Source organism: Branchiostoma belcheri, unplaced genomic scaffold (genome assembly GCF_001625305.1).
Source record: "Branchiostoma belcheri isolate BF01 breed outbred unplaced genomic scaffold, Haploidv18h27 scaffold43, whole genome shotgun sequence".
Classification (NCBI taxonomy): Eukaryota; Metazoa; Chordata; class Leptocardii; order Amphioxiformes; family Branchiostomatidae; genus Branchiostoma; species Branchiostoma belcheri.
The window spans coordinates 2,614,406-2,630,957 of NW_017804054.1; the positions used below are offsets into that span (position 1 = coordinate 2,614,406).

The window sequence follows — 16,552 nt, forward strand, 5'->3', positions numbered from 1 at the left end:
TGGGGATGTTTCTCGTGCAATACATCACACCGCAGCGAAACGCAACGAATACCGAAGTAACTACCCCACCGCAGCGTTTTCCCATTGAGTTTACAACTAGGCTCTATATTGATTGATTTACAATGTAGTCTAAGCTATATGTGAAATTTCTAGTGCATACAAAAATCATATAAAAAGACTTATTGGTTGCTTATTACATTACATCGTAATTTCGATGAATAAGCAAATCAATCAAATCAACAGAATTTGACAAAAAAACATGATATTTGACAACACATATGAAACTGCACCTGACGGATGTGAAATGATAATTGAACTGCCCACGTAATGAAGTAACGGAAATTGCTATCCTTCAATTGCACTTCATCGCGACGGGGACTTCTTTAACAGCTGTTGGTGCCTATTCTGTGTGTGGATTGGGGAGGGGGGGCAACCTCCTATCAATCAACTAATTAGCTGGCATCAGGAACGTCTGTAGTCCTATGCATATCAAAATATGTTTTTCATAATAAGCTATTGACATTTCTCTAATCAAGTACAACAGATTTAAAGAGACCCGCTGCTAAAGACAGAGTTGAATATATCTTTACATGAAAAAATGCGAAAAATAGGCAAATATATAAAAGACTGCTTTGTCATTAGATTAAAAAACGAAGCTCCACTCGATTAGCCCCACTCGATTGTAACACGGCGTATATCAAAGTCAGACTTGTGCTAGCTCTTGTTGTTTGAGTAATAAAGATTTATTTGGTTTTATTCTATATTATTTTGGACTTTGTTCAAAAGTTGTTGCGGTCGTACATTATACCATGTGCAATTGCCGTGCAATAAAGTGTTCTTCTTCTTATCATGAAATCAAATATAACTACTACGAGTGCATGCTGGACTTACTTAGAAACGACACATCAAACTACTGTATAATACTCCACATAATATCATTTTGGTCTTGAGCAGAAATTTTGTAAACCTGACAGTAATGATATTAGATTAAAGAGATGCGGAAACCCTACCATTTGTTACACAAGCTCTCTCTCTCTCTCACCCCATGCAGTCTTAGGGCGGCGGCCAGGAGCGCGATTTAATCAGGCTACGGAAACCAATGGGAAATCCTTTAGGACTCCCTTTGCCCAGTTGCCTCCTACAAATTTATTTCTAGTTGAAGTACAAAGTGATCCCTTATCATTTAATATCAAAACATCTTTGAAGACATTATCCCATAAGAAGCATGCTAAAATGGGTCACACAGCTTTGATTTTGGTTTTATCTTCTTTTTTTATGTTATTTCGTTATCTACCTAGTGGTTTTTACATGTCATTCATCTATAGATAAAATAACTAGAACAGTCGGATCGTGAAAGGTTACCTTTAATCATTAATGTTCTTTTATCTCAACTTGCCTGGTGACAAAACTGCGAACCGGCTAAGTTGTGTCTTACCGGTCTTACTAAGGCCTTGTTCACATGAGACCGCCTGAACCACAATTCGGGTAAATCGCATTCTACACTTCTGGTTAGTCGGTTATTACTGCTCTTTAAGTTGCTTCCACGTAAATGTTGGTATTGCATGTAAATAAAGAAATATCACCCCGTAATCCATGACTGGGTCAATATGTAAAGTAAACCGGTGAAGTCACATTGGAATCACATTTCTGGTGAAGTCACATTGGAATCACATTTCTGGTGAAGTCACATTGGAATCACACACAAGGTGAAACCGGTTCGAAACTACCCCACGAGGTGGTATATAAGGGATCGAGGCGCTTTGGAGCGTTCAGATGGGGCCACTTGAATCCGGCCTTGCTGGAAACAGGATCGAAAGCGCTTACAGTGTATTCGCGTGAACGGCTCTAAAGTACAGGCCTTGCTTGGGCATCCAATCATCGGGGACAATTCGTGTGAGCCATGGGAGATAGTTACCTGATCCACAGGTGTTCTAGTTCTTACGCACGTGCTTAGCGGGAGGGAAACATAAATAACTACATTTTGATTCATATGAAGATTCGAATCACAAAAGAACTCTTCCAAAATGAATAGGAGATGGTCTCTAAAGAAACTTATTTAATTAAATCACCATATCAATCGAAAAATTGTCTTGAATATGATAAAAGAAAGTTATTTCGTAAGGTTGAGTATATATAGGCCATTGAATTATTCATCAGGTCATCAAAATGCAACGCTATGATTTTTACCCGTGCCAATTTTCGTTGTAGGTGGTTTAAGATTGCAACAATACTTTTTCTTTGCAACTATTCTTTTTATCCCTTAATTGAACTACTAAGTATCAATGTTATTTTAGTTATGTAGCTGCCACCTGCAACATACATTTTAAGATTAAGAAAAGACATGTAGCACATTCATATTGAATCTCCGGGACACTCTGTATCTTTAAAATGGGTCAAAATCCTCGATTCTGAACTAGACTTCTTTGCAAGAGTGGTAAAGGAGGCGGTCTACATTAGAGCTCACAGACCTAACCTGAACAGAGACGGGGGGTGAAACAAGTTATCTGGCATGTATGAACCGCTACTACGGTCACGTGTCTCTGTCGTCACATTTCAAAAGTAGACGTGTCCATTCCGTGAACAAGGTTGAAGGAGTCAGCCGAAAGTTTTAGGTAACTCTCAATTCATTCCAGTGTTGGAAGGAAACTTATTAAAAGTGTTTATTTCATAAAAGGCATGGGTTGTCACTTTTGTTATTAAAGCTGCGTGTTGTGAAACTCTGTTGATCCAGAACAGGCCTGAAGGGCACAGAGAAATAATGTGTTGGCGCCAGAACGACAGTTCATCACACATTAAAGGGTTTAATCATGCCTCTGGATTGATGTTTGACAACTGTGACCTCACCTTCACCGTGCGTATCCTCAAATGGTACACAAGTCAAGCGAACACATTTAACTAGGCAATACAAATATCCATGCAGGTGTTGGGAGGCAAAATCATTAACATTGAAGAGTTATGCCTCTGGATTGACTTTTGACAGCCGTGACCTCACCTGCACCGTGTGTGTCCTCAAATGGTACATTCAAAGTACAGCGAACACATTTTATCTCTATGGTATAGATAACTTTGAAATTCGTAAAGCAATAACCCAATTAAAAATCAGCAGTCATAAGGTCAATATAGAAACTGATAGATAGTGTAGGCCCTGACCAAAGGTTTTGTCCATTTTGTCCAAAGTAAATTGAAGATGAATTTTACTTTGTTATGAAATGCACTAACTATGATGTTTTAAGTATTAAGCTCTTTACATTTCTTGACTCAAGTACAACAGATTTCAAGAGACTCGGTACTAGAGGCAGATTTAGATATATCTTTACATGCTCCCACATTAGGATTTATATATATATTAGATTTTATTCTATATTAGGTCTTACTCTATATTTTTTAGGACTTGTCCAATAGTTGTTGCCATACACTGTACCATGTGCAATTGTCTTGCTATACAGTTATCCCATGACATATTTTACAAATATCCATAAGCATGCAGGTGTTGGGCATGGGAAGCAAAATCGTTACGGCTGCCAGCCTCTATTACAAATTGTCTCCCGGTGATCCCTAGAGCAGCTAGGAAAGATATTGTGGTAACGATTTTGCTTGCTAATATCTGAACGGAGATCACCGAAATATATCATCTGACTAGTGGCGAAATAGTGGGAGTTTTATCGCACCCACAACTAGTGCTGTGTACCGGTACGCTGGACTGGTTCTATGGGGGCTGGTTCTATACTTGTAAAGTGTTAAGGTCCAAGTAAAAAACAACCTAAAAGTCAAGAACCGATACCGGACTCATCAAAAATACATATCACATACCCCTTTTCTTTCTAAACCAACTAAAACCCTTCTATAGACTGCAAAATCTGTGCTCCGAAATGAAGAAAACATTGCCATCGGGCATCATCAAGTGCCGGCCTCGATGTTATATGTGTCCACATCTTTGCCCATATAACAATGCAATTTTATACAGCCATGACTTACGACTCCGGACCTGAACGTAAATGTGGGTTCAGGTGCACAGCACTACCCACGACCAGATGTCGTATAGCTTAGAGCAAAGCACTAACTTACAAATATACCATCGTGACATATTCAAAGTATGTAGGGTGAGGAAATCCTGGATTATTTTCCCCTGGCAGATTTCTACTTGAACAGCTGTGCAAAGTGCACGTTGTAACGCTAGAGGCGGAGGGTTCTTTGGACGTTTTATACCTCAGAAAAAAAGAGTATTGAAGTGCCTTACTTGTGATTTGCGTTTTACGTTGTGATGGAAATGGCATTCTTCTTCAATTCTGATTCTCTTCTATCTATAGCACCCTGGTTATATGAGGCTTATTGGGTATTTGAAGTATTGTTCGCCATATAGTACACTGATTTGTTCTTTTTGTTGTAAATATGTCGTCTTATTCGGTCTAACGCTACAGACGAAACCTCTAGCGCAAGCAATAAGGGCTTTGTGGGGTCGTGTCGCGTAGCGGTAGGGCGTTCGGCTCAAGACCATTTTATTCTAATGTTAAGCAATTGGCGTAATTGTAATAAAAAGTAATTCCACAGGTATGTATATATGAAAAAGTATTGGGATGGCCTCAATCCTCCTGTCTTACATAATGTTGTTCATGAAGCTTCTAAGCGCTTGGCTGGTATGGCAGAAGAGATGCTAGAAGCGTGGGCCTAACCATTGGGAGAGCTGCTAGAAGTAGGGTTTAGTAGGAGCCTAACTACTGTGTGGGCCGCCAGAAGTGGGGTTTAGTTCGGCTAGCAAGAGCTGGCTGACAGATAAACTTTCGATTTGTCATGAGCTAGATACTCGGGGGAATACCATGCAATAACTTTGTCCAATCACATTTGAAGCCTCTTACTACGAAAGAGGATTAGATTACAAGCCATCTCTAACTGCATTATAAACAATAATCAATAGATTGGACCGGAAAAACTAACGTAATAGGAATCAATCTATTCGAAACTTCTCGTGTGAAATTTGCAGCAAATGTTGTGAATATTATTAGGCCACAGCAAGTAAATTTTATGGGTGATATGCTCCCGCAGACTCCAAATCTAATGCAATAGGGAGAAAAAAAACAAGGTGGGCCAAAAAAAAAACAAGGAGCGCCAGAAAAACAAGATTTCTATATATTCAAATGTTGAAATCATAAAGATTTTTTTGATTCAGCGGCAGCATCACATATAAAGGAATGAAATAGAACACTACAACAAAGTAAAAGACAAAACATTAAATCGGAGCCTTTTATTCAAAATCAGGCAGATATCAATGTTCGCGGCGAAGTCATCCATAAAAATGACTTGCTGTGGCCTTATGCATACTAATTTTTTTATAATATACTTTTCGGGATTTTGAAATTTCAGATTTCTTCTTGTTATATTCAACTGTGTCAGTAATTTGATAGAATTCGGACTATTTATTACCAGATAACATCACATTATTTTTTTTGGTTAACTGTGTATTTGTAGACCATGCAATGTAACAAAAATATCTTTGGATAAGAAGGCAGCAAGTATTTAAAAATCTATATTGGTTTATATATAACACAGGAATTTCAAAAACAAGTGAATACTCTTATGATCCTTGTACTTATAAACAAAGATGTCTTTTTCACTTCAGGCGAGGGAATCAGATGAATTTCTCGGACCATTCTGTTCATGAATGCCCTATAATGGAGTCTATGGGCTTTGAAGATTACTTCCCCGACACCAGGAATGAAAGCGGCTCAAATGACTCTTCGATTTACAACCTGCCGAAGTACAAACAGCCAATGTACATCATCGCCATCTTTGTTGTTCTCTATGTCATTGTGTTCGTGTTGTGCATTGTGGGTAATCTCGTGGTGTGCTATATCATCGCGAGAACTCCGTCACTGCGAGATGTCACCCACTCCTTCATCTTGAATCTCTCCGTGAGTGACCTCCTAGTGGGGGTCTTCTGCATCCCGTTCACCTTGGTGAACCACATTTTCCATGGTGAGTATCAAAGTAACATATTTGAGGTTAAGCCACAGCAAGTAATTCTATGGATGACATTATTACTCCGTGAAGGAGGTCAGGACCTCCGGACGGAGTGTTGTAATCGGCTGATTTTTCATGTTCGCAGTCAAAACACTGGGTTCTCTTTGTGTACTCGGCACGCAATTTTATACGCCGTCTGCGGGCATGCCCGTGTTGATGCACGAATGTGTATTTTTGCCGTTGCTGCTTTCGCGGTCAATGTAATATCGCAGACGCACCCCTACAATTACGAGGCGAATTGGAATGGTCCAGAAAAACGCGTTGTTTGGAATAGCAGTGGGGTTCAAAAAAGTTCATGCAGATACGGGGTGGTTTTTATAAGTGGTTCCAGATGTTTTTGCCCATGGTTAAGAGATGCCAAGTTTTTTGGAAGATGTTCGCAGCCAAAACGCATTCTTCCGTACGTCGCATTTCTGTGTAATTTCGCATGTGGTGTTGCATTATGTCCGGGATGATGCACGTCTTTTTATTTTTACCGTAGCTGTTTTGATATTGGAGTAAATGCTTATTTTCGAAACATCCCCATTTCTTTGAAATGGTTTCGTCCGTTTATGCAACTGTTACTGCGCTAATGACGACCAGTCGCGCTGTCCTGATACACCGCGAATGTGCGAGTGTTCCCTGTAGACAGTCCCGGGAGTCATTTTTTTCGCACATTCCAGGAGCCAAACCAAAATACGTTCATGAACCGAGTCCAAAAAACCGAAACGTGAAAATCGGATGATCGGACCTGATGTACATTTCTCTTTCTATAGATTGTACACACAATACACACATCTTTAGATAATCTGGCCATGGCAGGTTAAAAAAAAAGTAACCCTGAATCATACTAGATTAGCGTAAATGCATGTTAATGCGTTCAAAACAAGAAAAAAATTGTTTCCGGGTATTAATCTCTTGAATCACGGCGCTGAATATTGACGCAAAATATTTCGGGCATCGCGCGCCCTTCCCGCGTCACGTGTAGGCATCTCGCATCTCTGATTGGTTGTTGCGTCTTAAGATGACTGAGCCGACGCGCGTTTAAACAATTTTTCTTTGTTCGATTTATCACACTTCACAGAGAATTGTCGCCAATGGCTACTTCTTTTTGTTGCAATATATAATACTTCACGGAGAATTGTCGCCTATGGCTTCTTGTTATTTTTTTGCCTCTGATTGAAACCTTTTACTTTTAAGTTGTTTCAGTAACAAATGGATGTTGTAATTGTTGACAGTGAACACAACATAGGCATTATGTCTTGTTTAACAAGGTTTATGATGTCGAAATTTGAAAAAGTAGGATTCTTGTTTTTGGGGCCGACTTGTTTGTTCGCCCTATTGCATCAGATTTTGAGTCTGCAGAGAATGCCATCCATAAAATTTACTTGCTGTGGCCTCAACCATAAACCAACGCATACGCATGGCAAACATTACAGATGGTCACAGGTTCACAGTTTGGGTTTCCATAATGTCATTGTTGGGTGGAACTATTCTCAATAGACAATAATTCTGGTTGTGTTCTATAATTTCACATCTAGCCCTTTAGGGAAAAAGAGTGCATTTGAGGATAGCTACGTGAAACCGGTTCTTTCTAGTTGGATACTTGACATCCACTTCAAGACACAAGGCTGATGTCTTAAGCCTCTCAAGCTCAAGAACAAATTTGCACTGGAGCAACTAAGCATTCTTCTCATTCCACGAGGCTTAGATAGTGCAGCCAAATAATTTCAAATTTTAGTACTATCCAGTATTGCACGTCTTTTCCATAACAAAAATATGATCGCATCAAGCATTCCTCATTTGCAAAACTACTTATTGGCAAATTACATTTAGTAACAGATATTGCATTTTGGTGGTATTTCACATAGCCAAAATAGATCTCCCAAGCCATCATGCAAACTGCGAATTATATTTACTTTGTTATTAATCAAACTGCTACAAGACTTTCACATAACGAAAGATATTATTGCAAAGTATCCTCCGTTACGCAAAATTACTTACTACTATAGGTTATCATCGAGTTTGATTTTTAATATTGCGGGTTTTCATTATCCCAGTCCCCTACTGCAGCCATTTTGCTTGAGTATTACATATAAAAATAGTACATTTACTCAAGGACATCCTGCAAGTGAAAGAACGTCCTTGGTTTACTTGGCTACATTTCCAAAAAAGGAGAGGCACGCGCTGATAATACCAAATGTGACTTTGCGAAACCTTCACCTCAAGAACAGGCTTGCCCAACCAGCCAAGATTGCCACTCTTAAAAGGTGAACAGAAAATACTCGACATCCCTTAATATCGCCTTTGGCTACGCTCACATGATAAAAGAACGAATGAAGTGATTAATCTTAAGCTAGCAAGGGAATCAGTTTTAACCATACCTTAGGGGAACTATTCCAGACGTCTTAACTGAAACCAGCTGTGCTCCAGACGACGATTAGATTTTTTATGTTCTTTAAGAGAGCCTTAAGGAAAATGGCTAAAATGCCAAAGCTGATAGATATAGGGCTTTGACACGTTTAAGACTTACTTTTTTTCTTCCAGCCACACTTTATTCCTTTTTCCTGGAATAGGTTAAGAATACCACAAAGACGGTTTTAACGACAATATGTTTCGTCGGTGAAGGCTAGACATCCAGCTTACAAGATACGCCAAAAATAGTTACTCAAGCAGCAGGATATGGTTTTGGAAACGGTTAGACGTTTCAGGTAGCGTTCACTACCTTTCGGCAGTAACACAAGACACTGGCAGGAGAAAGGCGGGTTTGTAAGCCCGAAGAATTGATTGCTATGAAAATAAGTGAAGACAAATGGAAACAAAATATAGAGAAGTCAAGACATGGATGATGCAAATTAGTCAAGTAGCTCCTGTTGCTTCAGAACATATTATTCGGGTTTATAAACCTGCCTTTCTGACAAGTCTCCTGTGTCACTGACGAAAGGTAGTGGATACTACCTGAAACGTCTGACCGTTTTCAAAATCATATCCAGCTGCTTGTCGATGAGTAAATTTTTTGGCGTGTTTGTTTCGGAGTTCCTAACCATACCAGTAATGTTTTATCTGCCAATTGTAAAAATTAATAACACAACAGCTACATAAATTTTGTATAAGAAGCAAAGAACTACCAATCTAAAAATATATCAAAGTCAGATGTTTATTTCTTTCTCAGAGAACTATCTTGGTGACGTCATGTGCAAAGTCAGCCCTATGCTGAAAGGCATGTCGGTAGCCGCGTCGGTGTTCACCCTGACTGCAATCGCATTTGACAGGTATAATTTTCCAAAGTGACATTATAATATATCATACCTGCACCTTACATGACAGGTACATTATTAACAGCCTCCAGTTTAATTCCGGACTTCCAGCTAACTAAATTCCGGACTAATTCCGTATCTCGGCAACCTTATTGGTGATGGGATAGTTTTGTAAACAAAAATGTAAGAAATATGTAGACGTAGCAGCCATCGAGGACCCCTTGGAGATTAACCCAATTCTGTGCGGAATTCTGAAGAATTCTGGCTCCATTTCCCAGAATTCTGACAGCAGTTTCAGAATTCTGGAGATTTCTGCAAGGGGTCCTCGATGGCTGCTACATATTTCTTACATCATTTTTACCTTTAGTTTACGATATTAGCCCATCTAAATGTATATGGTTGCTGATATATGGGAATTAGTTTTAGTATACTTTAAACGATTAATTTTATGAACTGATGCTGTAAGAACAACTCAATTCAGATTCTCGTCTGCTAGTTGTTTGAATAAAGATTGATTGATTGATTGATTGATTGATTGATTGATGACTCTTTAAATAGCAAGATGTTGATAATGTAAAATGATGATGTTGAAGATGTTTCCCAATGATTGTTTGTGTGACATGTAGATACTGTGTGATTGTCCATCCGACCCGAGACCGCCTCACCGTCCGCCAGGCTGTGTATCTCATCATCGCCATCTGGGTCGTCGCCGCCATCATCATGTCACCAACGGTAAAGGATAATCATACAATACAGGATACAAGATACAAGTTGACTTTATTCGTTTTTGGAGTGTGTATAACACTTAATCAAAATCGAATTTACATGTATAAATAATCTCATTTAGATAAAAACAGTTGCAATAAGTAAATTATTGTCGTTGTAAAAATGAACGCAGTTGTAATATATAGTTGGCTATAGACATACACAAACAAGTTAAAATTCCATGTCCGACAAAGTTAAAAAAGACAGATTGCCACATTGGTACAATATATTTACAGTGCTGATTTCATGCCAGGTCCATGCTGGTTGAGCAACTTGATCATATACTAGAGTCGGGCAATCGCACTTATTTTCAAACTTATACTCAAATAGCGTTCAAAGATAGTACCAAAATATAACCTGACCTTTTTATCATTAAAGTCCAACCGTTTCCACTTCAACTGCTAGAAAATCTACTATATAGTCAAAAAGAGGCGCAAACCAACGCTGTAAACTTATTTCATTAAGACCACAATATGACACCTCCTTGATGCAAATGCAACATAGAAAAGAACCTCATTGTAACATGTTCTTGTGTCTTCTTTAATAGTCTATCGTTCGCCGCGACGCGCCCTTCCAGTTCGGCCAGCAGACCCTGTCTGTGTGCGGGGCGTTCTGGCCATCTGCGCTGCTGCGTAAGGCCTACAGCGCCTTCCTCTTCGTCATCTGCTACGCAGCGCCTGTCCTCATCAACACCTTCCTGTACGGCAGAACGGGCATCAAGCTGTGGATGACCAAGTATGTATTGCTAGACAATTCTTATTTATAAGTTAACCGGAAGGAAACCATATTGTTTTTGCTTTGTTTCCTCTTCTTCTTCTTCTCCAATCATATAAGGTCAATGACCTGAACCAGACGTCTGTCACCATGGTAACTAGTGTTGAGTTACATTATGTTGCAATTCTATAGAAGGGGGGATTTAGACTCCTGTCTGACCATAAGTACGATTTAACACAGCAAACCATATGTGAAGGTAAGCATTATGCATTAGCTTTGCAAATGTTACCTTTCTAGTTTCAATTTAAAACATCCTCTTTGTTAGTACTTCATAGAACTTCAGCAGAATCTATGCAAAAGGTAGTTTTAGTTTCCCTAAAATGGATTTCCAAATGTCTGAAAAAAGGTTTAATATGTTAAAGATTATGCTGATTGTAAAATTTTCGCTTGTAATTGTAATTTTAGCTTGTATATAAAATGTTTTGTTAATGTTGGCAGTCAATTTCTGTAATATCGCTTCATTAGCCTTCGGGCTGTTGTGATATAGCTGATGTCATTATAAGCAACTCTACATCACTATGTTCTCTTGCAGGTCGGCTGCTGCACCTAAAGCCTGCAGTAACCAGACTGAGCAGCGAAGCCGCATCATCAAGATGATGGTCATCATCGTCGCCGTGTTCGCCATCACCTGGATGCCGCTCTACAGCTGCTGGCTATTGGAGGACTTCGGTCACCTGACCGAAAGCCAATCACAGATCCTTCACGACTACATCTACCCGATAGCTCACGTGATGGCGTTTGCCAACAGCGCCGTGGATCCGTTCATCTACGGCTTGTACAGCAGCAACCTCCGCAGCCGCGTCACAGACATCTGCCGCCCACAGAAGACCAGGGGGAACGTTGAAGCTCGTAACAACAACAATCCTGAAAAGCCACTGGCCATTGGCCACAAGCCACAATCGTTCCAAGTGAACCTACCAACGGTAGACAACAGAAACATGCCCGGCGTATCCAACGAATAAAGATAATGCCAATCTATGAAACAAGAAAAGGATAAAAATTGTTATCTTGACCTCATTCAGCCAATATTGACCATGGTGAAATCTTTGATATCAGCCCTACAGCTTTGGCTATGGCTGAACAGAAATATACGAGAATGTCATTCTCATTCACACTAGGATCTGTAAGCTGACTCAGGTCTGTTGGAAAGTGCTAGTACTATAAAATGTATTTTCAATACAAAGGACATATTTTGTGAAGAAAAGTGTATTACTAATGTGCAGAAATAGGATCTGTACATACATAAACATTATAACAAGACTTTGTATCTGAATTCTAGGAATGCCCCATCAATGAAAAAATGAAAACTTTAGAAAAATATATAAAAAAAAGAAACTATGATATTACTTATTTATGTGTCATTTTAACATTGGGTTTCTCAGTTAAGTGCTGCGTTATTTGGGGCCCTGCGTCAGTAATACCGTATACACTTTTGAATATGAAATGATTAAGTGTATGCTTAAAAATCAATTTCAACCATCACGTCAAAATAAAAAAGTCTTTATGCTTACAATTATGCATGGGCATTTGGAAATAGTTGTAAATAGATGGAAATAAAGTATAAAATGTGTACATTAACTGTATAACCGTACTATAGTAAATGTATACAGTTCAGCCCAGCTACCGGACGGGTTTACCGTGGTTCACGCTTTTCAAATGCCATCGGCAGTAAAAGAGGTTATTTCCGTATGCCGAATTCCGGGTACTCTCAGAGAGCCATTTCCTGAGGAAACACTTATGCCTCCGGTCTCAGTGATCTCTGTATCAATAAGCATTACCAGATAGACCAAACATTACTCTGTGATATCAATATGCTAGGCACGTTTAACACAAGGACAGGAAGAAACAAAGGTACGATTTACCACTGGGTGACAAAGTTGGTCTAGCTGGACATTGGCAGGAAGATTTGGTCCTGTCTTTGATTTACTGCTAATTGTCTGTTGCATATTTTTAATGTTTACCGAAGGGAAACATATTATTTTTGCTCATTTTCTTCCTCTTCTTCTTCTTCTTCAAATGGTGACCTCAATGACCTGAACCAATGTTGTGTCTGTTACCATGGTAACTAGTTTCTCTTTCTAGTTAAAAATTTATAGCTTCAGGCTCTGGAGCTCCAGCTCTTTCTCTCTTATCGCTGCCTCCCTCTCTCATCTGTGACAGTCGTTAATTTCAAATTATTCAAAGAGTCAAAACAGAAATCAGAATAGTTTTCAGCATTTCTTTTTCATGGATGTTGTTTTTTTTGTAGTTTTGTGTATTTGGCAAATTTTGACTTTTCCTTGTCGTTTTCATGATTACGTGTGGTGAACTCGACAGTATATTTAATATTTTGTGTCGTAGATTCTTCTGATTCTGGATTTAATCTGAATATGAAAATATTAAGTGATGCCACGCTTAAAGCCAGACAATAGGCTGACATTTTGCATACTGATCACATAATCCTCTGTGGTGGTCCACACGGTGTCCTTGTATAAGAACCTACAAAGACAAAGTGCCTCCAGCAAACGGATAAACTTAGCAAAAGAAAATCCACGAAATTTCGCAGTTTCTTAAGCCATGTTATCTTAGATGGGATTATATAGCTTTTAGCAGCACCTTTGTATGATTATATAAGAAATTAACGGGATAAACTAGTACGTGATAGGGTTTTGAACATGCACTTTGGGGTTTTGGATTGTTCTTACCCATAAATACATAATTCTGATTTTTATTCTTTGAAATGCTGTTCCAAAATGTAAATCCACAGCCTAGAGCAGCATTTATTCACTTCAGGTAAGGGAATTTAAAGCACTGATCGGCTTATATAAGAGGCAATTACCCTTTAGCAATTAATAGACTGTATTTATGTGCGTCTGTACATAGTCTAAGCGATTGTAGAAAGAATGATTTCAAACGTTATGGATTATTTTAGTGGTTTTGTTTGACCTTCGACTGACCTTTGCTTCTCAATGTTATATATAGAGACAAGTTTTATGGTGATTCAGTGATATTTACAGTATCTGTATCGTTCTGCTGTGATACAGAGACAATGAGTCAACGAGGTTACGGAATATGATTGTATTTGAATCTTCATGTATTACATTCAATGTTTACTGTTATTATCAATTCGGGAATGAAAGTATTGTTTTGGGTGGCGGAACTGTTGATGTGTGTTTCTGTCCGGACAGAGTAGGTTGACAGCATAGATCGAAAGACAGAAGGCAGGAGGTTAAATGTCAAGGCACACAAATGATGTGAACTTCCTTGGAGGTCTTGAAAAACCTTGAATACTTCAACAAGACAAAATTATATTTGTTTACTGCAGTACTTTGGAAATAGATGTATGATACAATTTTCATGTTTTCATGAGCTATGTATAGTAACGTGTAGTCAACAGTATTGATCAATTAGTTGAATGTGTAAATGTGTGAAATGTAATGTTGCAAATACATTTACGCAAGTGTTGCCACGTTAGTTAAATAGTGAAAATGTGAAATTAGTTTTACTGACAATGCCCATGTGCATTACACCAATGTTAAAGGACAGCTTGAAGGTTGTGTGTGAAGGATGATTTTGTTGAATCCTCCATGTACTTAAGAAGACGTTGAACATATTTATGCCGTACACGGTTTGTAAACATTCAGTGTTCTTGATATTGTTGTAACAGACATATGATTGGAACTCAGTTACTATAAGGAATAAAAGTGATGTTGCAAAATCTACAATTTTCAGATGAATCGTTCTTGAATATTTGCCTGACTCTTGATTGTGCCACACGGCATATAAGTCGTAGTAATACAAAAAAAGCTTACTAAAAAGGGGTATTTTAGTCTTTGTCAACGCATTCCATTTGTTATTTTGAATCCGTACTGCTTGATCAAGTTCTTGGTCTACCTTACCCACGTAAAATTGTCTACTAATAAAATAAGAATCTCATACACTATTGCCACGTTGACATACGTCGTGCAATAGGATTTATATACTGAAAAAAACAACGATATGTTTGTGACAGCCTTAGATCGGCCGTGCATGCTAATTCTCTACCCAAGACTCTCTATAGACTATTGCCACGTTGACATTCGTCGTACAAAAGGATTTGCATACTGAAAAGTACCGGCGTGTTTGTGACAGCCTTAGATGGGTCGTGAATACTAATCAGGCTGTCTTTTGACAGAAACTGAGTTTGTGGTAAATACTTGCCGGGAATCCTTTCCGTCACAAGGTAGCTATTATGATAAAGGTTTTTATTGTCCAAACAGTACCCGTGCAGTCGCAGCCTTTGACGGCTGAATTGATGCAGGGCATCACATAATAATCCATACAAATCACAACCAACAAGTAATACACATGATAACACATATATTTTCTCCACAATTTTTGTGGAACTGTCGTAAGGGTCTGTGCGGCTGCCATTCGGCGCCACAAGGTGACCTCAATACGGCTTTCCCCAACCGAAGTTAGGTACCCATTCACACCTGGGTGGAGTGAGGAAAGTCGTGTAAAGTGCCTTTCCCAAGGGCACAACGTCGGGGCGCATGTTCAGACATGTCCCGGGTATGACTCGGGTTCGAACCCGGGTCTCCCGGTTCACAGTCGAATGATCTACGCCACTACGCCACCCGACGCCACTATTATGTGGGTATTGCCGCACGTATAGTAAGTCAGTTCAGTAAGCTCAGTTTTTCCGTTTTCTGGAAGCACCTTGTCCTTCTGGCCTCCGTAGCAGGCTTATAGAACTGGGGGTTTGGTGGTCTTCGGTTGTTTTCAGATTAGCCCAGTTCTAGACTCCCAACCCCCCCCCCCAGTTTTTGGCAGGCTATGGAGGTCCTTGAAGGTTCTTATACAAAGACACCGTGCAGACCACCACGAAAGATTATGTATAGATAATCTACGCACGTATAGTAAGTCAGTTCAGTAAGCTCAGTTTTTCCGTTTTCTGGAAGCACCTTGTCCTTCTGGCCTCCGTAGCAGGCTTATAGAACTGGGGGGTTTGGTGGTCTTCGGTTGTTTTCAGATTAGCCCAGTTCTAGACTCCCAACCCCCCCCCCCCAGTTTTTGGCAGGCTATGGAGGTCCTTGAAGGTTCTTATACAAAGACACCGTGCAGACCACCACGAAAGATTATGTATAGATACGTAAGAAGAAATTGGCCAGCAGACCGATTTTTTAAATATTTTATGACTATTCATTTTTAAAAAAGGCTCTAAAAAATAAATAAAAAAATATCTAGAAACGTCGATCTGGGGTAAAAAATTGTGATGTGATTAAGCCATACCGGAACATTTGGATCAGACATGACCACGTTTCCCATGCCAACTTGCACCAAGCTGATTCTCGGAGGCAAGGCCAGGCTTATGACCGCCTGTAACCGGATAGCCTCCGTTTGTCCCATATAATCTTCTTCGAGACTACCAATTAGGATACCTCTGAAAAACAGGAAATGCTACAATGAAGCTTACTTACTCCACTGGTAATGTGTGGCGTTGAAAGCCCAAGCTACGGTTGCGCTATCTAGATATTTTCCTTTTACAGACATTCACTGCCGTGAGTTCTATTATATTTCCATTCTTCGTAATTATGGTCCACGATACATAACACCATACATATTAAAATGAAGAATTACAGACCTCCGGTAGTGGGGCACACTGCAGATTGAAAGACAAGTCAGAATCTTATAATAACTATATTTGACTGAAAGGATTGTCAGTCATTATCATGCAAGGAAACCGTCATTATCATTCCATGCATAGAATCATGTCTTGAAAAACAAGTTGAAACTGTAAC

General features: G+C 39.3%; 1 protein-coding gene across 1 annotated transcript in view; it reads left to right on the forward strand.

Annotated features, from left to right (window-relative positions):
• LOC109478249 (neuropeptide FF receptor 2-like) overlaps positions 1–12,072 on the forward strand; it is a 15,938-nt gene extending 3,866 nt beyond the window's left edge. The window contains exons 2-6 of the mRNA XM_019779706.1: positions 5,615–5,970; positions 9,167–9,266; positions 9,878–9,983; positions 10,564–10,751; positions 11,323–12,072. Of these exons, the coding sequence (XP_019635265.1) occupies positions 5,628–5,970; positions 9,167–9,266; positions 9,878–9,983; positions 10,564–10,751; positions 11,323–11,752 (1,167 nt within the window). The 5' untranslated portion in view covers positions 5,615–5,627 and the 3' untranslated portion in view covers positions 11,753–12,072. The remainder of the gene's footprint in view (positions 1–5,614; positions 5,971–9,166; positions 9,267–9,877; positions 9,984–10,563; positions 10,752–11,322) is intronic.
• The last annotated feature ends 4,480 nt before the right edge of the window (positions 12,073–16,552 follow it).